The 16,429-nt window shown below is 45.4% G+C and overlaps 1 protein-coding gene across 1 annotated transcript in view; it reads left to right on the top strand.

Moving 5' to 3' along the window:
- The window catches only part of PAPPA (pappalysin 1), a 212,916-nt gene that overhangs the window by 86,042 nt on the left and 110,445 nt on the right, over window positions 1-16,429 (top strand). Inside the window, 2 exon segments of the mRNA XM_087822859.1 lie at window positions 11,110-11,238; window positions 16,085-16,176. Of these exon segments, the coding sequence (XP_087678985.1) occupies window positions 11,110-11,238; window positions 16,085-16,176 (221 nt within the window).

Below are 16,429 nucleotides of genomic sequence, written 5' to 3'. Positions count from 1 at the left end.
CTCACGCAGAAATGCCAGTCCCCCTTGCATGCTAAGGCTGCCTCTCACATTCTTGTCAGGGTGGGAAACAGGGTTGTTTGCCCCAGTTTCAATATCCCATAGACTGGAAAGTTTGGAAACTTCCATCCAAGGATGTTAGTCAAAAACACCAGGAAGGCTGGCCTTGGCCATTAGCTTTCTGTGACGTGCGGCAATCTCTTCCCCTTCTCCACGCTCTGGAACCCGCCCCACCATGAGAACCTTGGGCTAAGTGATGTCTGAATGCATCTAGTTCTGAGTCTACATTTTTGTGTTTCCTTCTTGAGCTGAGCTCCTTCTATACAAACTCCGTCTTCAGAGTCTTTAAGCAGAGACCATTATGAGGTGCTCCGGCCTCCTACTTTCTAGGAATTAGACTGAAAAACTCTCAGACCTGGAAGGAGCTTTGAAGCCCTTTCATTTCTAAAGTGTTCACTTGAATACCTTACAAATGAAAGAATTGAGCCCGGGAGGGGCGGGGGCACTTTCTCAGGGCCACAGGGTCCTGCCACGGCAGGACGGGGAATTGAACCTGAGCTTCCCGATTCCCCATCCAGGCGCCCCTCCCCCATGTCGCCAAATGCTGGCGTTTGGCCAGACCTTGGGACTCCGAGCGGAGTTGGGCCCTCTGATCCCGGAGAAGTCTCCGCTGGAAGCTCAGGGTGAAATCACAGAGAGCTGACATCGGTAACGTCATGGCAGCTGGCGCTGGTGAGGGGGGTGGTATAGGAAATGAGAGAACACATTTGGCCAAGCTCGGGATCCACGTGACCCTCCAAGGGCCCTCGTTTCAAAACAAACTCAACCTTTTAGGTTCAAGTTCTCCCTCTCGTCAGAAACGTGACTTCCTGCTTCTAAGAAGCAAAGCTTACAAAAGAGCCCAGAAGACTTCGCGGACATCAAATAGCTCTTACAAAATAGCGTTTTGATGAGTTAAGTGTAAATGAATCAGAAACATAAGGATTACATTTTCCCCAAGTGCACATGGGTTTCAAATTTGAGGGGAAATGGAGTTTGCTAACTGCACGCCGGCTTTCACCGAACCTAGAGCATTCATGGAGCTGGTCGGGGGAGAAAAGAAAGAGCAGCCCAGCCCCCAAATGGTTTTAGATGTGGTGCCAAATTCGAAAATGCTGTTGGGCTCGCCCTCTGCCAGTAATAAAATTGCTGGCCACCCAGAGAGGCCACAGGGAGGAGAAAGGAGATTGCTTTCCCCACTGGCCCCTGGTCTCAACAACTGTGTTCAGTTAGTGCCGCTCAATCACCAGCTGTCACTGGGTCCCCGCACTGGACCCGCTGGCCCCCACTTGGCCTCGATTTTCACACTGTGCCACATGCCTTGTTTACCTCCAACGGTATCTGGTGTTTTGGCCCCCAGAGGCCTTGGCGACCGGTCAGTTTGTCACAAGCCCCTGCTCTGTAATCAAGAGGCCTGTCCATCACCAGCAGGGGTGTTTGAGGAAGCTGTCACACATCGCCTTTGGTTGCATTCAGGAAAAACAAGAGTCCCTTGTAGATCCTTTCCGCTCTCCTCTCTTTAATGCTATCCAGGTGTGGTGTTTCCCCCAAGCTGGTGAACGTCTTTCCTTCCAATCTCCGCCGGACTCAAACAGCCAGTTAAGTCTCGGGACTGGTGTTCCCTTATCCCAGGATTTGAAGCTCTGGATCTTTTATAATTTCCACATTGTCCCTCCGTTCTTTCCCTTGTTGTGTTTTGTTTTTTTTTTTTTTCTTTTTTTTTTTTTTCATTGCACCAAGAAAGTAGAAAATCATTTCAATTGGTGGTAAAAGATGATTAAAACAAAATAACAAAGGCCTTGGCTGCAAACTGTTAGTTTCATTAAATTTGCTACTGTGTTTTAAATTGGTACCAGGGCAAATCCTTGGACAACCCTGTCAAAGGCTGCTGGAATTAATCAGTCGCATGTATACATTTGTTCCTTCCTGAGCCTTGCACAGAATGAGGGCAGCATTGTCAGTGTGCAGAGAAGATTTGTGTTAGGTGTGCGAGCAGGGTGGACCCTACTCTCACTGCAGGGACCCGAACGCCCCGAGGATGCTCGGGTCCCTGTCATCTCTTTCTTCATTCCTTTACTCCTGACCGTGAGTTGGAGCTCACAGTAGTCACCAGAAGGAATGAGAAGATGGATATTGCAAGACAGTAGTCCATTTTCCCAGACAAAGATTCTTTCCTGGCACCAGAAGCTCAGCATCACAGCTTTGCTTTAATAAAAGGGCACATGGAGTGGAAAGTGCTGCTGTCCTCTGAGTGGTGGGCCTTGGAAGGAGGGACCCGTGGGAGTGGAGGGAGCCCAGGCTGTCTAAAGACATGGGTGCTGGTTCAGTATGTCAGCTGCTGTTAGCACATCTAATTCTGACTTCTACAACTGGACGGGGTGGGGGCGGGGGGCTTAGGAAGTGATTGTGTTCAACCCCTGCTTTTATTACAGTGGCTCTCCATCACTCGGGGACCCAGCATCTTGCCTCAGAGGCTTCTGCCATCTATGTCCACTCTAAACTGGCCATCTAGGAAAACTGCAGCACTTCCTTTATCTCACCTTGGAGTTCAGTCTAAATGAACTTTCTTCACCTAAAAAGGTTCACCTGTGTCCTCTTTTGTGCCGCTCCCGCTGCTCAGAATACCACGTGCATAATTTATGTCTTTTGACATTTTCCCATGTGCACTGTCTCAGACTTTAATTCATTCAGCAGATATTGTTGGAAACCTATTCTATGTCTGTCAGGCACTGTGCTAGGCACAGGTATATAGCAAAGAAAGACTTACATGTTCTCTGCCCTTGAAGCACTTAACATGCATCAGGGACGAGCAGGCATTCATCATCTGATTGCAAGGAAGCATGCTAAATTTTATAATGAGGTATGGGATGCTAAAGACACCTGTAGAAGGAATTTACCTAATCCAGGTGTTGGATATCTCCCTAAACCTTTCCCATCCTTCTAACCTCTCTTCGGTCTTCCTCTCTCTTAGTGCTCTTCAGACTCTACCTTGTATTACAACCATACTCTACGTGACTTGTCCTCCTGTTTGCCCTTGAACTGTGTGAGACTGACGATATCTTCCTCATCTTTGGGATGACTCTTATCAGAAACTCCATATATATATTTTTTTATTTTTATTTTTTTTTAATGGCACAAGGAAAGGGAGGTCCAGAGAGAACTGATTCATCCAAAAACACAACCAAATTGGATGGGGGAACCATAACCGTTTTTCTTGACACATTTTCCTGGTGACATCCAGAGTGATGTCAGAATTGCCTTTCAAGAAATTCCTCCCCAAGGGCGTATTATGCTCTTTATCCCAAGCCCTTTACAGCCAGCCTCCCTCAGTGGGAGGCCAGAGTACCTCTCAGCCTAAAGCAAAAGTGAAGTGTTCTCTGAAGAATTTAGCTGGAGCAGCAGCTTGCTAAGAGACATTAGGACTGTGGAGGGGAGCTTGGCTTCTCTTCGCGTAGTTTCAGCATTCTGTATTTGGTTGGATATGAACGCATTGCTCACTGGGTGTGCTTATCCAAGGAGTCAGCTCAATATCATGGGGAAAGGTCAGTGGTTGCAGAGTGAAGCAGCATGGTTTAAATTCTGCTTTATAACGATTATCTCCCTGACCTTGGGCAGGTTACTAAACTACCCTGAACTCAGCTAAACAATGCACATGACTTCTACCTGTCAGGTTTCTATTAAAACATAGTATGTACAACTTGGTGGACTAACTGATCCAAAAATATCTCCAATACCAACTTCTATGCAGAAATTCTAGATAAAACATAACTGAGGTAGCTGTCCGCCTTTCAGATGCATGACTGGGATCAGAAAAACATGTTACCTGGGGCCAGAAATAAACTGAAACTGAGAACGAGACAGGTATGTGCCCCACACCTCACATTTTATTGACGCTGTTTGTAGAAAGGGAGAGTCATAAGACATGGTAACTGAGTGGACAAGAAACGTAAATAAAAAACCTGAGAATTGAGAAGAAACAAACTGTCCATTGTTCTCACCTGTGAGAGCCCACATAGAAACAGTGGTAAGAGCCAGCAGATTGTTAGCACTAACAAAAAGGTCTGTGAGGACTTCTAACTAGAATATCAAATTATAAAACTCAGCCCCCAAATATGATAATACGAATGCAGATATACAGGTACATGTATGTGTGCAGATAGCTAGATACGTGGGCAGATTAAAGCTGCCATTTACAATAGTACTGACATTTATAAAAATGTCATCACAAGTTTTACGAAGAAAGCTTTAAAACTTTACTGAAACCATAAACGATGACCTGAATAAATAAAAAAATAAGCTGCGTGTGTAAATGGAAAGATGCAGTGTGACAAAGATCTCTTTTCTCTTCATAGATTAGTAGAATCCGCGCATAGATTTGTAGCGTAAATCAGGACTTTTGTAAAACCTATGGAAATTAAAGTAGACAGCGGTGGATAAGATGATAGGAAAAAATAGACCAATGAAAGAAGATAAGCCAGAAACAAACTTGTCTGGGTCCTGAGGGATGTATGGTGAGGTCAGTATTTCAGTTTGGCAGTGAAAGAATGGACCACTCCAGACATAATGCTGGACAAATGGTTCATCCGTATTTTGGGGGGGGGGGGGACAACCCTAACTCCCACCGTTTTAAAAACTACGTTGTATGTGATTGAAGCCATACATGTGAAAATTAAAACCTTAAAACTATTTGAAGGAAACAGAGGAGACTATTTACAGCCATAGAGTGAAAAAATAGTTATTCAACAAGACATGAGAAACACAAATCATGAAGGAAATGATTTAAAATTCTACTCAACAGAGCAGCATAAACAAAATAAAACAATAGGAGTCAGGGAGTTGGCAGGGGTATTTTGCAGTACCTGTAATTGCAGGGTTAGTACCCAGTATATGTGAACACACTTACATATCAATAAAGAGAAAGAACACAGTGTAAAGTAGGCACAAGTGGTGAATGGTGAACACAACCGGAAACCTGCGTGGTCAACAGACACATGAAGTGATAGCCAGTCTTGTTAATAACCAGGGAAAGGCAAAATAAAAGACTAATTAGATATCATTTCATACTAATCAGATTGGCAAAAAATTAAATGTTTGGCAGAATCAAGTGCTGGCGAGGACCTAGAGCAATCGGAAGTCTGTTGGTGGGCATGTTAATTAGTACAACCATTTTGGAAAATATCTTGGCAACACCTAATAAACTCGAAGGTACAATTGCCTTCAACCTGATGATACCACTTTAGATGTCTTTCCTTCAGACCTTTCTTGCTCAATGGACAAAGGAACATGAACACAAACATTTAAAGTAGCATTATTGAAAAATCAACCCAAATGATTACCTAGTAATGATAGTAATAATAATAGAAACAACCTAGGAGTCCACTGAGAGGAGAATATCAAATAAAGTGTGGTATATTCATACAGTATGATACTTAGGGCAGTAAATTATGAGCTAGATCTACACGAATCAATACATGGGATCTCAAAAACAATACTGGGCAAAAAATTTTAAAAGCCAGCTACGTAATGATATAGTATTAACACATTTAAAATACGTAAAACAAGGCATATGTGCAAAAAGTATAAAAATATTCATGGGAGGGAGGGAAATGGGATGCAGAAAGAGCACACAGGTGGGTTGGAAACAAGTACACAAAACAGTATATTGAATTTCTTTTACATCAAAAGTAAAATATATAAAGAAAATAGAGCAAAATGTTATACTTTGACACAGTTGGGTAGTTAGTCGTAGGACATTGGTTGCAGTGTTCTCTGTACCTTTCTGTATACTTGGTAGATTTTCTAGTGAAAACAACAACAATGGTATGTATCAAGCCCCTTGGCACACCTCAGGCCTAAGGGTGATTGTTTCCCCCTCTCCCCATTCTTGGCTGGAAGCAGGTGCACAGAGTGCCCAGGCATTACCCTCTCTGGTGTTTAGCCCAAAGCAGAACTGGAAGACTCAGGCTTTCCTGAGCCAGAGGCATCCTACGTGGTCCCCCACATCCTGTCTCCCAGGTTAGACAATCTGGGTGGTAGGTCCTGAGCTATGCCCATTCTCAGTGCAGAATTTTACCTGCTGAGGCAGCTCCTAGCCTGCGGAAAAGCGCATAACAGACAGATGCAGGAATGCTTTCTCGTTAAATTAGGACTATGGATTGCAGAGCTGATCATCACAAGCCTTCCAGATTCCCACCTCATATGTAGAGAAAGAAATGCATGGTCAGAGAGGGGTAGTGTTTAGGAGAATGTGCATTTCTGCTGACTTCCAGAACTTTCTAGCAGGCCTCAGAATGTGCCCTGTACTTGGTTCACAACTGGGTCTCTTAACCTCTATTCTGCTGTGTTTTTTCAGGTCATAACAGCTTCCACTTCCAGAAAACACTGCCTTGGGATGAAGTTAGGTAGACCTGACTCACGTCCCTGTCCCATGACAAAAACAGTGTGACTATGAGCAGTAGCTTCAGTTTCCTAAGTATTACCTTTTTCATTGGAAATGGCCTAGAATAATAAATCATTCAAGGGACTGTTGTTTGATTAAATGAGATTATTCATAGAAAATACTGGAAACTACGATTGCTGTTATTATTGCACAAGAAGGAGTTTCAAAAAAATATACACAGTTGAGTTACACAGACTATTTGGAGAAACTCTGTGGTACGTGAATGCTGTGATATGGAGACAATACACCCCCAATAAGGTGCAGTCAGGAGGCTCAGACAGGGGTTCCTGGAAGAAGCAAAGTGGGGTGTGTCCATGGTGCAGTGAGGCTCTCCCCCCCTTCTCCTACTGTAATTTCGTATTTCTCATTTTATCGTTACATTGGTATGGGGCAAGGATCATAAATTCTAATGGAAAGGTAGAAAAACAGAGCCAGAGAAGTGAATCAACTTGCTCACAGGTGTCAGATGGGTTTTAATTGACCTGCCTTATTAACTACACACCAGCACTTGAAGTAGTATGAGTTTTGGCCAAAAGCTAAGTCATAGGGTGCGTATATGAATATCCTTAAGATTTGATCATCTGTAACTGAATCTTCCCATACGATCATACCCCAAATTTGATAGACTTTCCCATCAATAGGACATTTCTGAGGATTACAGAGCAATCTCACTGGTGAAGAAAGCCAGTGTTTTTGTTTCTGATTGCCAGAAATGCCGCCCTCAGGCAGGTGTGTCCTCTGAGACACTTGCGCAGAAACGATAGCTACACGTTCGAAACGGTTTTTAATGTCATACAAGGGGTGCACAGAGCAAGCCTCCAAAACCAGCCCACCTTTCAGAAGCCAGTCTCATCACACTGAAATACAACCTCCTAAATTTATGATCTACTAACCTGAAACTAACCTGGGAAGCAGTTTGAAGAATGAATGATTAAATACTAATGGAGGTCTGCTTTTCTTCTTAATTGCACACGGCACTCAGAATTCTATGAAAGAAATCAGAAGTCATGAAACTAATCGTGCTTCTGATGAAGTGAAAAAAGTTTGGCTCCAAAGTCCCGGCAGGGAGATTTTCGGCTGGCTCATCCCTGCACTAAATGAGAAGATTTGGGGTTGGAGAGTGGCTTTGGATCTGAGAAATTCTCGTGGTGTTGGCAGGACTGGAAAAGGGAGCTCTAGAGGCAGGAGGGCAAGCCAGAGGCGGCTGCAGCCCTCAAGGCTGAGATGTTGGAGGCAGCCGGGTGCAGAGGGAATGAGGTGGAAGCTTGTGGGTGGGAAGGACTGACAGGGGCTAGGGTCTGCCTGGATGTGGGAGGCACAGAGGGGAAGGAGTTCGAGTGACACTGTAAGACCTTCCAGATGGTTTTGGGAGCAGCTGAAAGGAACAACTTGAAATAAACGTCCTACTTTTAAACCAACCATGAAATAGGTCCTAACCTCCAGCAAAGCCTTCAGAAGCCACTAAGCTGGTCCTGGGAAAATTCTATTCTACCTGGATGCCTGAGAAAAGAGTCCTTGTTCAGCATTCATTTTGGAGAAAATGTCATTTTATCACAGGCATTCTTCAGTGATAAAACATAATCTTTTTAATAAGCTGTACCCTGTTACCCCTTCCCTCCCTTTCTGTGAAGGGAGTCACCTGGGCTTCTCCTTTCCTATCTGAAAACTTGGGATAACAGCCCCAGTCTTCCAGGAGATAATGACACCTGAGCCAGGCACACGCCGCTGGAAGGAGGGTTATTAAGGTTTCTCTACTGGTGTGCCATGTGATGCTGGTGGGCTAGGAGGACAGTGGGTGGAAGTTATTGGGAGACAGATTTTGCCCCAGGGAAAAGGCAAACCTGGGATCCAGAACTTTCAGGTGTTGGCATAGTCATCTGGAGAGAAAGCAAGCTTCAGGCAGGCACTGAGGGTGTTCTAGCCAAAAGGCGGGGTAGAGTTTCCATAACAATATGAAACATGGGAGAGACGGTGACCCCATCTTCGTGGGTTTACCTAACCAAGGTTACAGGTAGGTATCTGTTACTCCATCCCTTCCAGTACAGAAAGCACAGCATAGCTCTAATGAATGAGAATCGGTAATGACTAGTAATGGGTTGATATGTATTAACTGTTTGTCACAGGCGGGCACATACTTGCTTCATATATGTTCTCATAGCCAGCCTGTAGGGAAATGCTGTGAGGCCAGGTCTGTGACTAATGTGAGATGGGCTCAGAGCGGAGAAACGCCGGCCTGCGACTCTCAGGAGAAAGGGGTGAAGTCGGGCTAGAAGCACATTTGCGGGCCCCGGGTTGTAGTTATTGAGGAAGGGGAGGAGAGGAGGGAGCAGGAGCACGGGGACAAATACTATCACCGCACCTTAAATAGTATCAGCCATAAATCACTGGGACGCCCGCCCCAGAGTGAAAAGCGCAGGGTGGGAAGTGGTTCCCACGCTCCCGCCTTTCACAGAGCTCCGCCGGCTTCGGGGAATGACCACGCACCCCAGTGGCCGGGGTGTCGCCCAAAGAGAGTTTGCTTCACGCCGTGACGTGTTCTATTTGTTTAATATAACGCGAGCCTCCATATCTTAGAGCAAAATGAATGAACACAGTAGCACGCCTGTTATCTCCACCTGCGCCTTCATGCAGCCCCTGGGAAGAACAATCCCCCCCCAATATTCCAGTTTAGAGGAGAATCGGAAAACGTATACGTTCATTAGTGTAGAGGTGGGTAAGATACTGAACGAACTAAAAGTAAAAATAAAGTATATAATTATATCAATGAACTAGCATTCCAGAGGTCTGCAGGCGGTGGTTATTCAGTCATCACGCAGGATCTCAAGAGCCGTACACATTTCACCTGCTCAGCTTTCACCCACAGCACTGATGGAACCCCAGGGCCTTCTGGTCTACCCCGATATGCCCATCCCTCCAGCACTGCTAACACAAACTTTCTTTTGGGAAATAAGCCCAACATTCTCGGGAAGGCATGTTCCTCGCCCGAGTCCTTCGGTGCTCATAAACTCCAGCTGATCGTTGTGTTGAGAGTCAGGAGACAGTGTCCGCCCATCGCCCCTACACCTGTGGTCGTACTGGCTTATCCAAACAGCCCCAGGCCCAACAACAGCTGAAAGGACAGGTGGGCGGGAGGACTTGAGATTCTTTGCCATTGCCCCTTTGTTTATGAACATACTCTGGAATCTGATAGGAATTCTCTTCATTATCATTTTCTGTGTTTTTTTCCCATGGCACTTTTTTGTTGTTGTTACTAATAAGTAAATAGTTGATGCAGAGGGCAATGAAAGAAACAAATACATCTTCCTGTGACCATGGTGGAAGAGGAAATGGGGATGGGGATTTGTTCATGTGGAATCGATATAGATATATCTGTGCCTTAGCCCGGCTGGCGTGGCTCAGTGGTTGAGCATCGACCCAGGAGATCGTGTTTCGATTCCTGGTCAGGGCACATGCCTGGGTTTAGGGCTCCATCCCCAGTAGGGGGCGTGCAGGAGGCAGCCGATCAGTGACTCTCATCATTGATGTTTCTATCTCTCTCTCTCTCTCTCTCTCTCTCTCTGTCTCCCTTCTCTCTGAAATCAATAAATAAAATAAAAATACACACACACACACGCCTCGGAGGATAATTGGCAGCAGCCAGGATCCTTTGGTGGCAGGATGAATTCAAGTGGGGACCTGGAAGGGGCTGACGAAGGGAGGGAGGTGATCTGGTGTAAGGTTGAGTGTGAGGTAATCAGAACAAGCCTTGAACTAGGAGATCTTGAGAGCAGAGGAGACATGCAATGGAAGCCAGGTGGAAATCCGGCAGTAATCAGTGCCAGAATGGCAATTCCTAGTCGAAATCGCTCCTTGCAGGGGGTGGGATTATTAAAACAGGCCTAAGCTAGGGATTAGAGAAGCAGAACGCAGTATGTTGTTTAATAGCATGTGATTGTAAGGAGGACCCCTCACCTCTCTATGCCTCAGATTCATCTGCAAAATAAAATGAAAATACTAGTGCACTTGTAAGGTGGCTTTGATTCTCAAATGAGAAAATACAAGGAAGGTACTTAGCCCCGGGCCTGACATTCTGTTAATGGATGCTGCTATTAGTATTATTATTATTTTGGTCAAGAGCGAGAGACATAGGGAGGAGGGAGAGAGTCACTGGGTGTGCATTGTAAGGAAAGGGCTTACTGGCCTGAAATGGGGTTTCTGCTCAGGTCTCAAAACAGTGAGAACAGCTTAGAGGATACCCACCGAGTCTGGCGTGGCATTTACCCACCTCTGCGCCTTTGTTTGTTCCATTTCTATCTCCCTGGCTGGCATTCTCCCACATCTTCATTACAGGCCACATACCATCCGATTCTCACCCACCAGGGCTATTGTAAAAGTTAACTTCATAACATTGTTAGTAATATGCACGGCCATCTGTCCACTGATGCTAGTTACTATTGTCATGCATTTTGGTCTAAACCATCTTGAATGGAAGAGTGCCTTCACAGGGGAGACAATACAAATTACCGGATAACTGAATGTGCGTGTGATTTTAAAAATCAGAAGCCCGTTAGAACGTACTTGAGAGGATGGATCCGCCTTGTCCGCCCCTCCCCGCATCCCATCTGTCGAGCTAATCGTCTTCCGTGTGTTTCCAGGGACCTGAGGCTTGGCAGCGTGTACCAGTACCGGGTCATCACCATTTCTGGAAGCGAGGAGAGTGAGCCATCACCTGCTGCCATATACACCCATGGAAGCGGGTACTGTGGCGATGGCATTATCCAGAAGTAAGTAGCTCTCGCTAAAGAAAGGGGAGGGGTGGTGCTGATTAGGCCAAGAGAGGGTCAGGGTGCTGAATAGAAGAGTTTCTGGGATGCTCTTCAGTGAGCCACCAGCAATCCCCAGCAGTCTATCAGTTTGCAGCAGTTTGCTACTCTCGGAAGAAAGACAGTGATGATTTTTTGAACACACCTTTCTCTCAGGTATGTAATATAACATGATTTCAACAGAGCTACCATCACGCACTGACTACCAGTATGCTCTTGCTCCTGGTGGGTGGATGCGTGCCGCAAGGATCCTAGTAGTCCTTCCCATCCCAGGGACATTCAGCTAACGGGTCACAGTGCATCCAGGGCAAAGCACTTTTACATTCTTTGCTGGTTACCAGTCGCATCTGTTAAAATTGCATATTTATTTGTCATTCTATTGTGTTGTATTATATCAACAATTTACAAAATGAGTGAAAGGCTCATAAAAATACCAGAATATTCTAACTCGCTCTAATGCTAAAACCATGAATAGTGAGCAGTACTCCAGAGTGAATACGGAATGTGAAGATAGGTACAGACTACAGACAGGCAAATTAGTGAATGTAAGGATTCCCCAGGAACAGCCAAAAAGGAAGAGTATGATTAGAAAACAGAAAGCTAGGCATCTAAAACGTGGGTTTAATGGGCTCAGCAGCCCATTCCTTCCCCTTGTCCACAGGGCAAGATGTTATGCAACCACAAAACAGGGGCAAGAAGCCCATCAAGAGCTTTGCCTTATTTTTTTTAAAGTTTTTCTTCCAGAACAAGCACAAAATCGAACAGGTTTTTTTCTCTAGAGTTGAAGAAGAAACCAAAGAGCATTCACAATTAAGTTCCTTATCGCTAAAACTGCGTTTCGTATCGCTCACGTAGTTGCGAGTCACACTCTCGCTAGGACTTTTAAAACTATTGGCAAATCGAATGATAAACATTACGCGTGGAGATGGCAAAGCAAGCTACTGGCAAAATTCCTTCATTAAATGGCACAGCTGGGTGTCCCATAATATCTGCAAGGTGGAATGGCAATGACTGGGGGGCAGGGGCGTGGTGAAGAGCGTTGATTTCACAGTCGAACGAGAGCGCTGATGTGCGGACCGTGCACCCACTCGTAGGTGTGGCCCATACACGAAAGGGACGCACTGGACTGTTTCTCCAGTGCGTTATGACAGTGCTGAGGGCAAAGCAGTTTACTGCGGCGCTGACCGCGATCCTGTCGCTGTGATGTAAACTGGACACCTCATGGGGATGACAGGACCCGCTAGGAGCTCGGCAAGTTTGACACAGTTATGCAAGGAAAGCGTTTGTGCATGAATAGCCCTCCGCACACATGTCGGTTATTGGCCTGCAAGGGCCTGGGACTTAGCATTGAAGGGAAGGGCGAGTGCTGTGAGTAGGATCTGAAGAGGGCCAGTGAGTTACATCTTTTCAACTTGCGGGGCCAGGAGACGCTCCTGTGAGCAAGATTCTGCTCCCCGCACAGCACGCACACTGAAGTGCACCGACGGCTCCAGGAAAGGTACCAGTTCAAGTTTTGAAATAAGGAGTGATGTTTTGTTGACACTGATAAGGCCAGTGATGATTTTTTTGTACATTTTCAAGGGGTTTGCTGACGTGGTGTATCTCAGGGATATCTATTCATGTCATAAAAGTCCTGCAACCATGAATTCAAAGCTGAACTGTCAAGATTTTAATATTGAGGAGCTAATGTAAGGTGTCTTAAGTGTTGAATTAAGGTGCAAACCACCTGATTGCCAAGAATTGGACTCTTCAAGTATAGAAGATGAAGCTCCTCGTGTGTCAGAGGATGAAACTGATGATGGGCTATTGGGGGTATTTAAGATCCACGCCCAGATGCAACAACCAGACATGCAGATACGGTTTCCAATACTGAAGGCACTAAAATCGGGGCCAGGGAAGCCCTGCGCTCGTCTCTCCCACACTAAGACATCAGCTTCCAGGCCCGTGCCCCTGCATCTGGTGGAACTCTGAGCCGCTGCGCGAGGCAGCCTCCGGGGAGAGTACCCCATCATTGTGGGTCCAGGACGGAGCAGCGGATCCAGAATCTCCAGGAAACACTTGCGGTCATTGCTGAAAACCCATAATTGTGATTTGGGATTTTCTAATTTAGCACAAAGAATAAAAAAGGAAACTCGCTCGATGTGGAACCTGATCTCTAACTCAGTCTCTCCACTTTGGGGCCAGATATAGACGCGTTGGTAAAACACTGCAAACAGTGTCATTCTGCTCGCTGATCTAAAACTTGACCCCTATTGTTATTCATTTAAATGACATTCTTAACAACCAAGTTTTTTTAGTGTTTTTACCTAGAATCGGTATCCTGCATAGACATCAAATACGTGTTAAGTTACCTGCAGATACCTAATCATTGCTGATGGGTCTTGTAGAGATTGAAGGCAGCTAATGAACAGTTCCCCAGGCAAAAACAGACAGACAAACACCCAAAAACAAAACCACAAAACACAACTTTGAAGAAAAGTAGGGATGGCATCTTAGCTAATTGTATTTTCCGGGGGGTGATACACACTCATTTGCTCTGTGTGTGTGTGTGTGTGTGTAGGAGAATTTACAGAGTCATACAGATAGACTCCAATTCAGTGAGGGCCCTTATGGTTGAAAACACTGGATGAATATATGACAATGATAATAATATTCATAAATATTAATTGAACCTCTACTATGCACTGTGCCACACAATCATTTTCTTGGATTCTTCCAACAAACACATGAGATAGGTCCTATTACTATACTTTCTAAAAGAGAAAATTAACACATAAAGATTAAAGTGGTTTTCTCAAGCTTCCAGACCCAGTAAGGAGCAGAACCAAGATGTGAACCCAGGGCCCAGGTTTCCATCTGGATTCATCTTTGCCTTTCTGTGTGACTGATAACCGTGCAAAACAAGTGAAGGCGTAGCTACACGCGTTCTGCTATGTCCCAGGCATTGTGCCAGGCCTCCGGGCGCAAGGATGACAAAGACTCTGTCACTTCCTTTGGCATCTTAAAGCCTAGGATAGGGAACTCTCAAGTAACAGGCAAAGGCAGACAGTTTGACAAGGGCTGTGATAGATTGAGCCTGGTGTCTTTGGTCACAGAGAAGACGGCCACCCACTCCAGCCTGCGAGGTCAAGGAAGGTTTTCCAGAGCTTCTCTATCTAATGATAGATCTTTCATGCCTAGAAGATATTTGTGGTGATCCTAATTTTATGCTTAAACCAATAGAACACACTGTTTGGGTGGTGAGGGAAGGCGGTTTAGAAGTATTCTTTGTGGCTTAGGGAACCCAGCCCAGGTTTTAAAAAAATCTCTCCCCAGATAACCCATGAAATAGCTAAGAAGCCCAAGGCCATCACCAGTTTCCAACTTGCAAGATTCCCTGGTGGAGATTGGAATAGGGGCCCAGCTTGGAATCTGGACTTCTCTGCTCCAGGGTTTGCAGACAGGAGAGAACTTGGGTGGCTCTTTGGAGATCAGTGCGATGTCCTGGCCATCTTAAGGATTGATGGCAAGGCACCATCCTGCTACTCTGACACCTCCTAAAAGCAACAAACATTGCCCGGGTGAAAGGAAAAGTCTGAAGCCTCTCCCATGCTGTGACAGGTCCCAGCTGGTCTCTGGGGAGGGAGGGACAGCTGCCACACACTTTGCAGAGACCTCCCAGGACAAAGCGGGAATGGGACTGTGATTCCCTGAGCATCTACTATGTGTCACACAGCGTGCCGGTCACTTGAAATTCCATTCCATTCTTGCACCTGCTCTAAGGAGTAGGTATAATTCTCTCCATTGTAACCTGTGAGAAAACTGAACATCAGCATCTAGAATAGCACCTTCCAATGGATTTTTTTGCAACAATGGACATACTCTGTGCTGTCCAACGCAGTAGTCACTGCTGCATCAGCTACTGAGGATTTGAAACATGGCTACTATGACTAAGCCATGGAATTTTTAATGATTTTTTTTAATTGGTTTAAATTGTCAAAGAGAGAAAGATCAGACAGAGAGAACAAATGAGTTGTTGGAGATCACACAGCTAGTCTGGAACATGGGGATCAAAAGCCAAGGTTCTGATTCTGAAAAGATGAGATTTTCTGTAAAGCTGCAGTCCATCCAATCTTCCAGCTATTATTTCTCCTTCCCTTCTCCTAGGTCCAATTAAGAGGCATTGCTCATTTTCTTCCCTTCCTAACCTCTGCAGAATCACCATTAGGTGGTGACAACAATTCCTAAAATAAACAAGAGGAGGCATTTTTGTTTCCTGGAAGCATAGTTCCCCAGGCCTAGGCATCCTTGACACCAGGAAGCGACCTGCCCCATGGAGAAGACAAAACTTCCTGAGCGTGAGAACGGGAGAAAATCTTACCTTTAAGGGCACTGGGAACGTAGGGAGGGGTTGAAACAGGGCCTAGCGAAGGGCAGCATTTATAGTTTAGAAACGCCAAAATCTCCTGTAAGTGCACCATTTTCAAACGGCAGTGATGTTTTCCGGACACCTGGCAGCAAGGTTTTCCATTCACTTGTTCACTCCGCCGTCCGTTTCTCACTCCCATCTGACTTACTAACTTAACCAACAAGGTCTCAGAGAATGATTCCCCGCGGAAATTCTGTTTGTCACCAGAAGCGAACACTAAGGCAGATGTAACAGGATCTTCCAGAGTCACCCCTTTTAGGCATCCCATTTTGATGGTGCTGGGGGACAGGCGCTTGCCCGAGGCTTCGTGGGAAGGTCAGGCCCAGGGGGGGACTTTGTGACATCCTGCTGTGGCTCTGAAGCTGACGGGATGCCTTTCTGTTCTGTTCTGGTCTGCAGAAGCCGAGGGGAAGAATGCGACGACATGAATAAGCTCAATGGTGACGGCTGCTCCCTTTTCTGCCGACAGGAGGTTTCCTTCAATTGCATTGGTGAGTCTGTCATTTCCCTGGGCCTGGCTGGACACCTGAACAGTAAGGAATGTTGGCCAATGACAATAGCAGCAATAGTTGTGACATTATTGTATTGTATTGTATTGTATTGTATTGTATTGTATTATATTATATTATATTATATTATATTATATTATATTATATTATATTATATTTTTATTATATTATATTACAAATACGTGTTGAGTGCCTCCTGTGGGTCAGGCACTGTTTTAGGCACCAGGGAATGCAG

The sequence above is a fragment of the Miniopterus natalensis genome, chromosome 12, assembly GCF_054644295.1.
Source record: "Miniopterus natalensis isolate mMinNat1 chromosome 12, mMinNat1.hap1, whole genome shotgun sequence".
In the NCBI taxonomy this organism is placed as follows: Eukaryota; Metazoa; Chordata; class Mammalia; order Chiroptera; family Miniopteridae; genus Miniopterus; species Miniopterus natalensis.
Note: the sequence above shows the minus strand (reverse complement) of the source record. Positions and strands in the feature narration are given on the sequence as shown.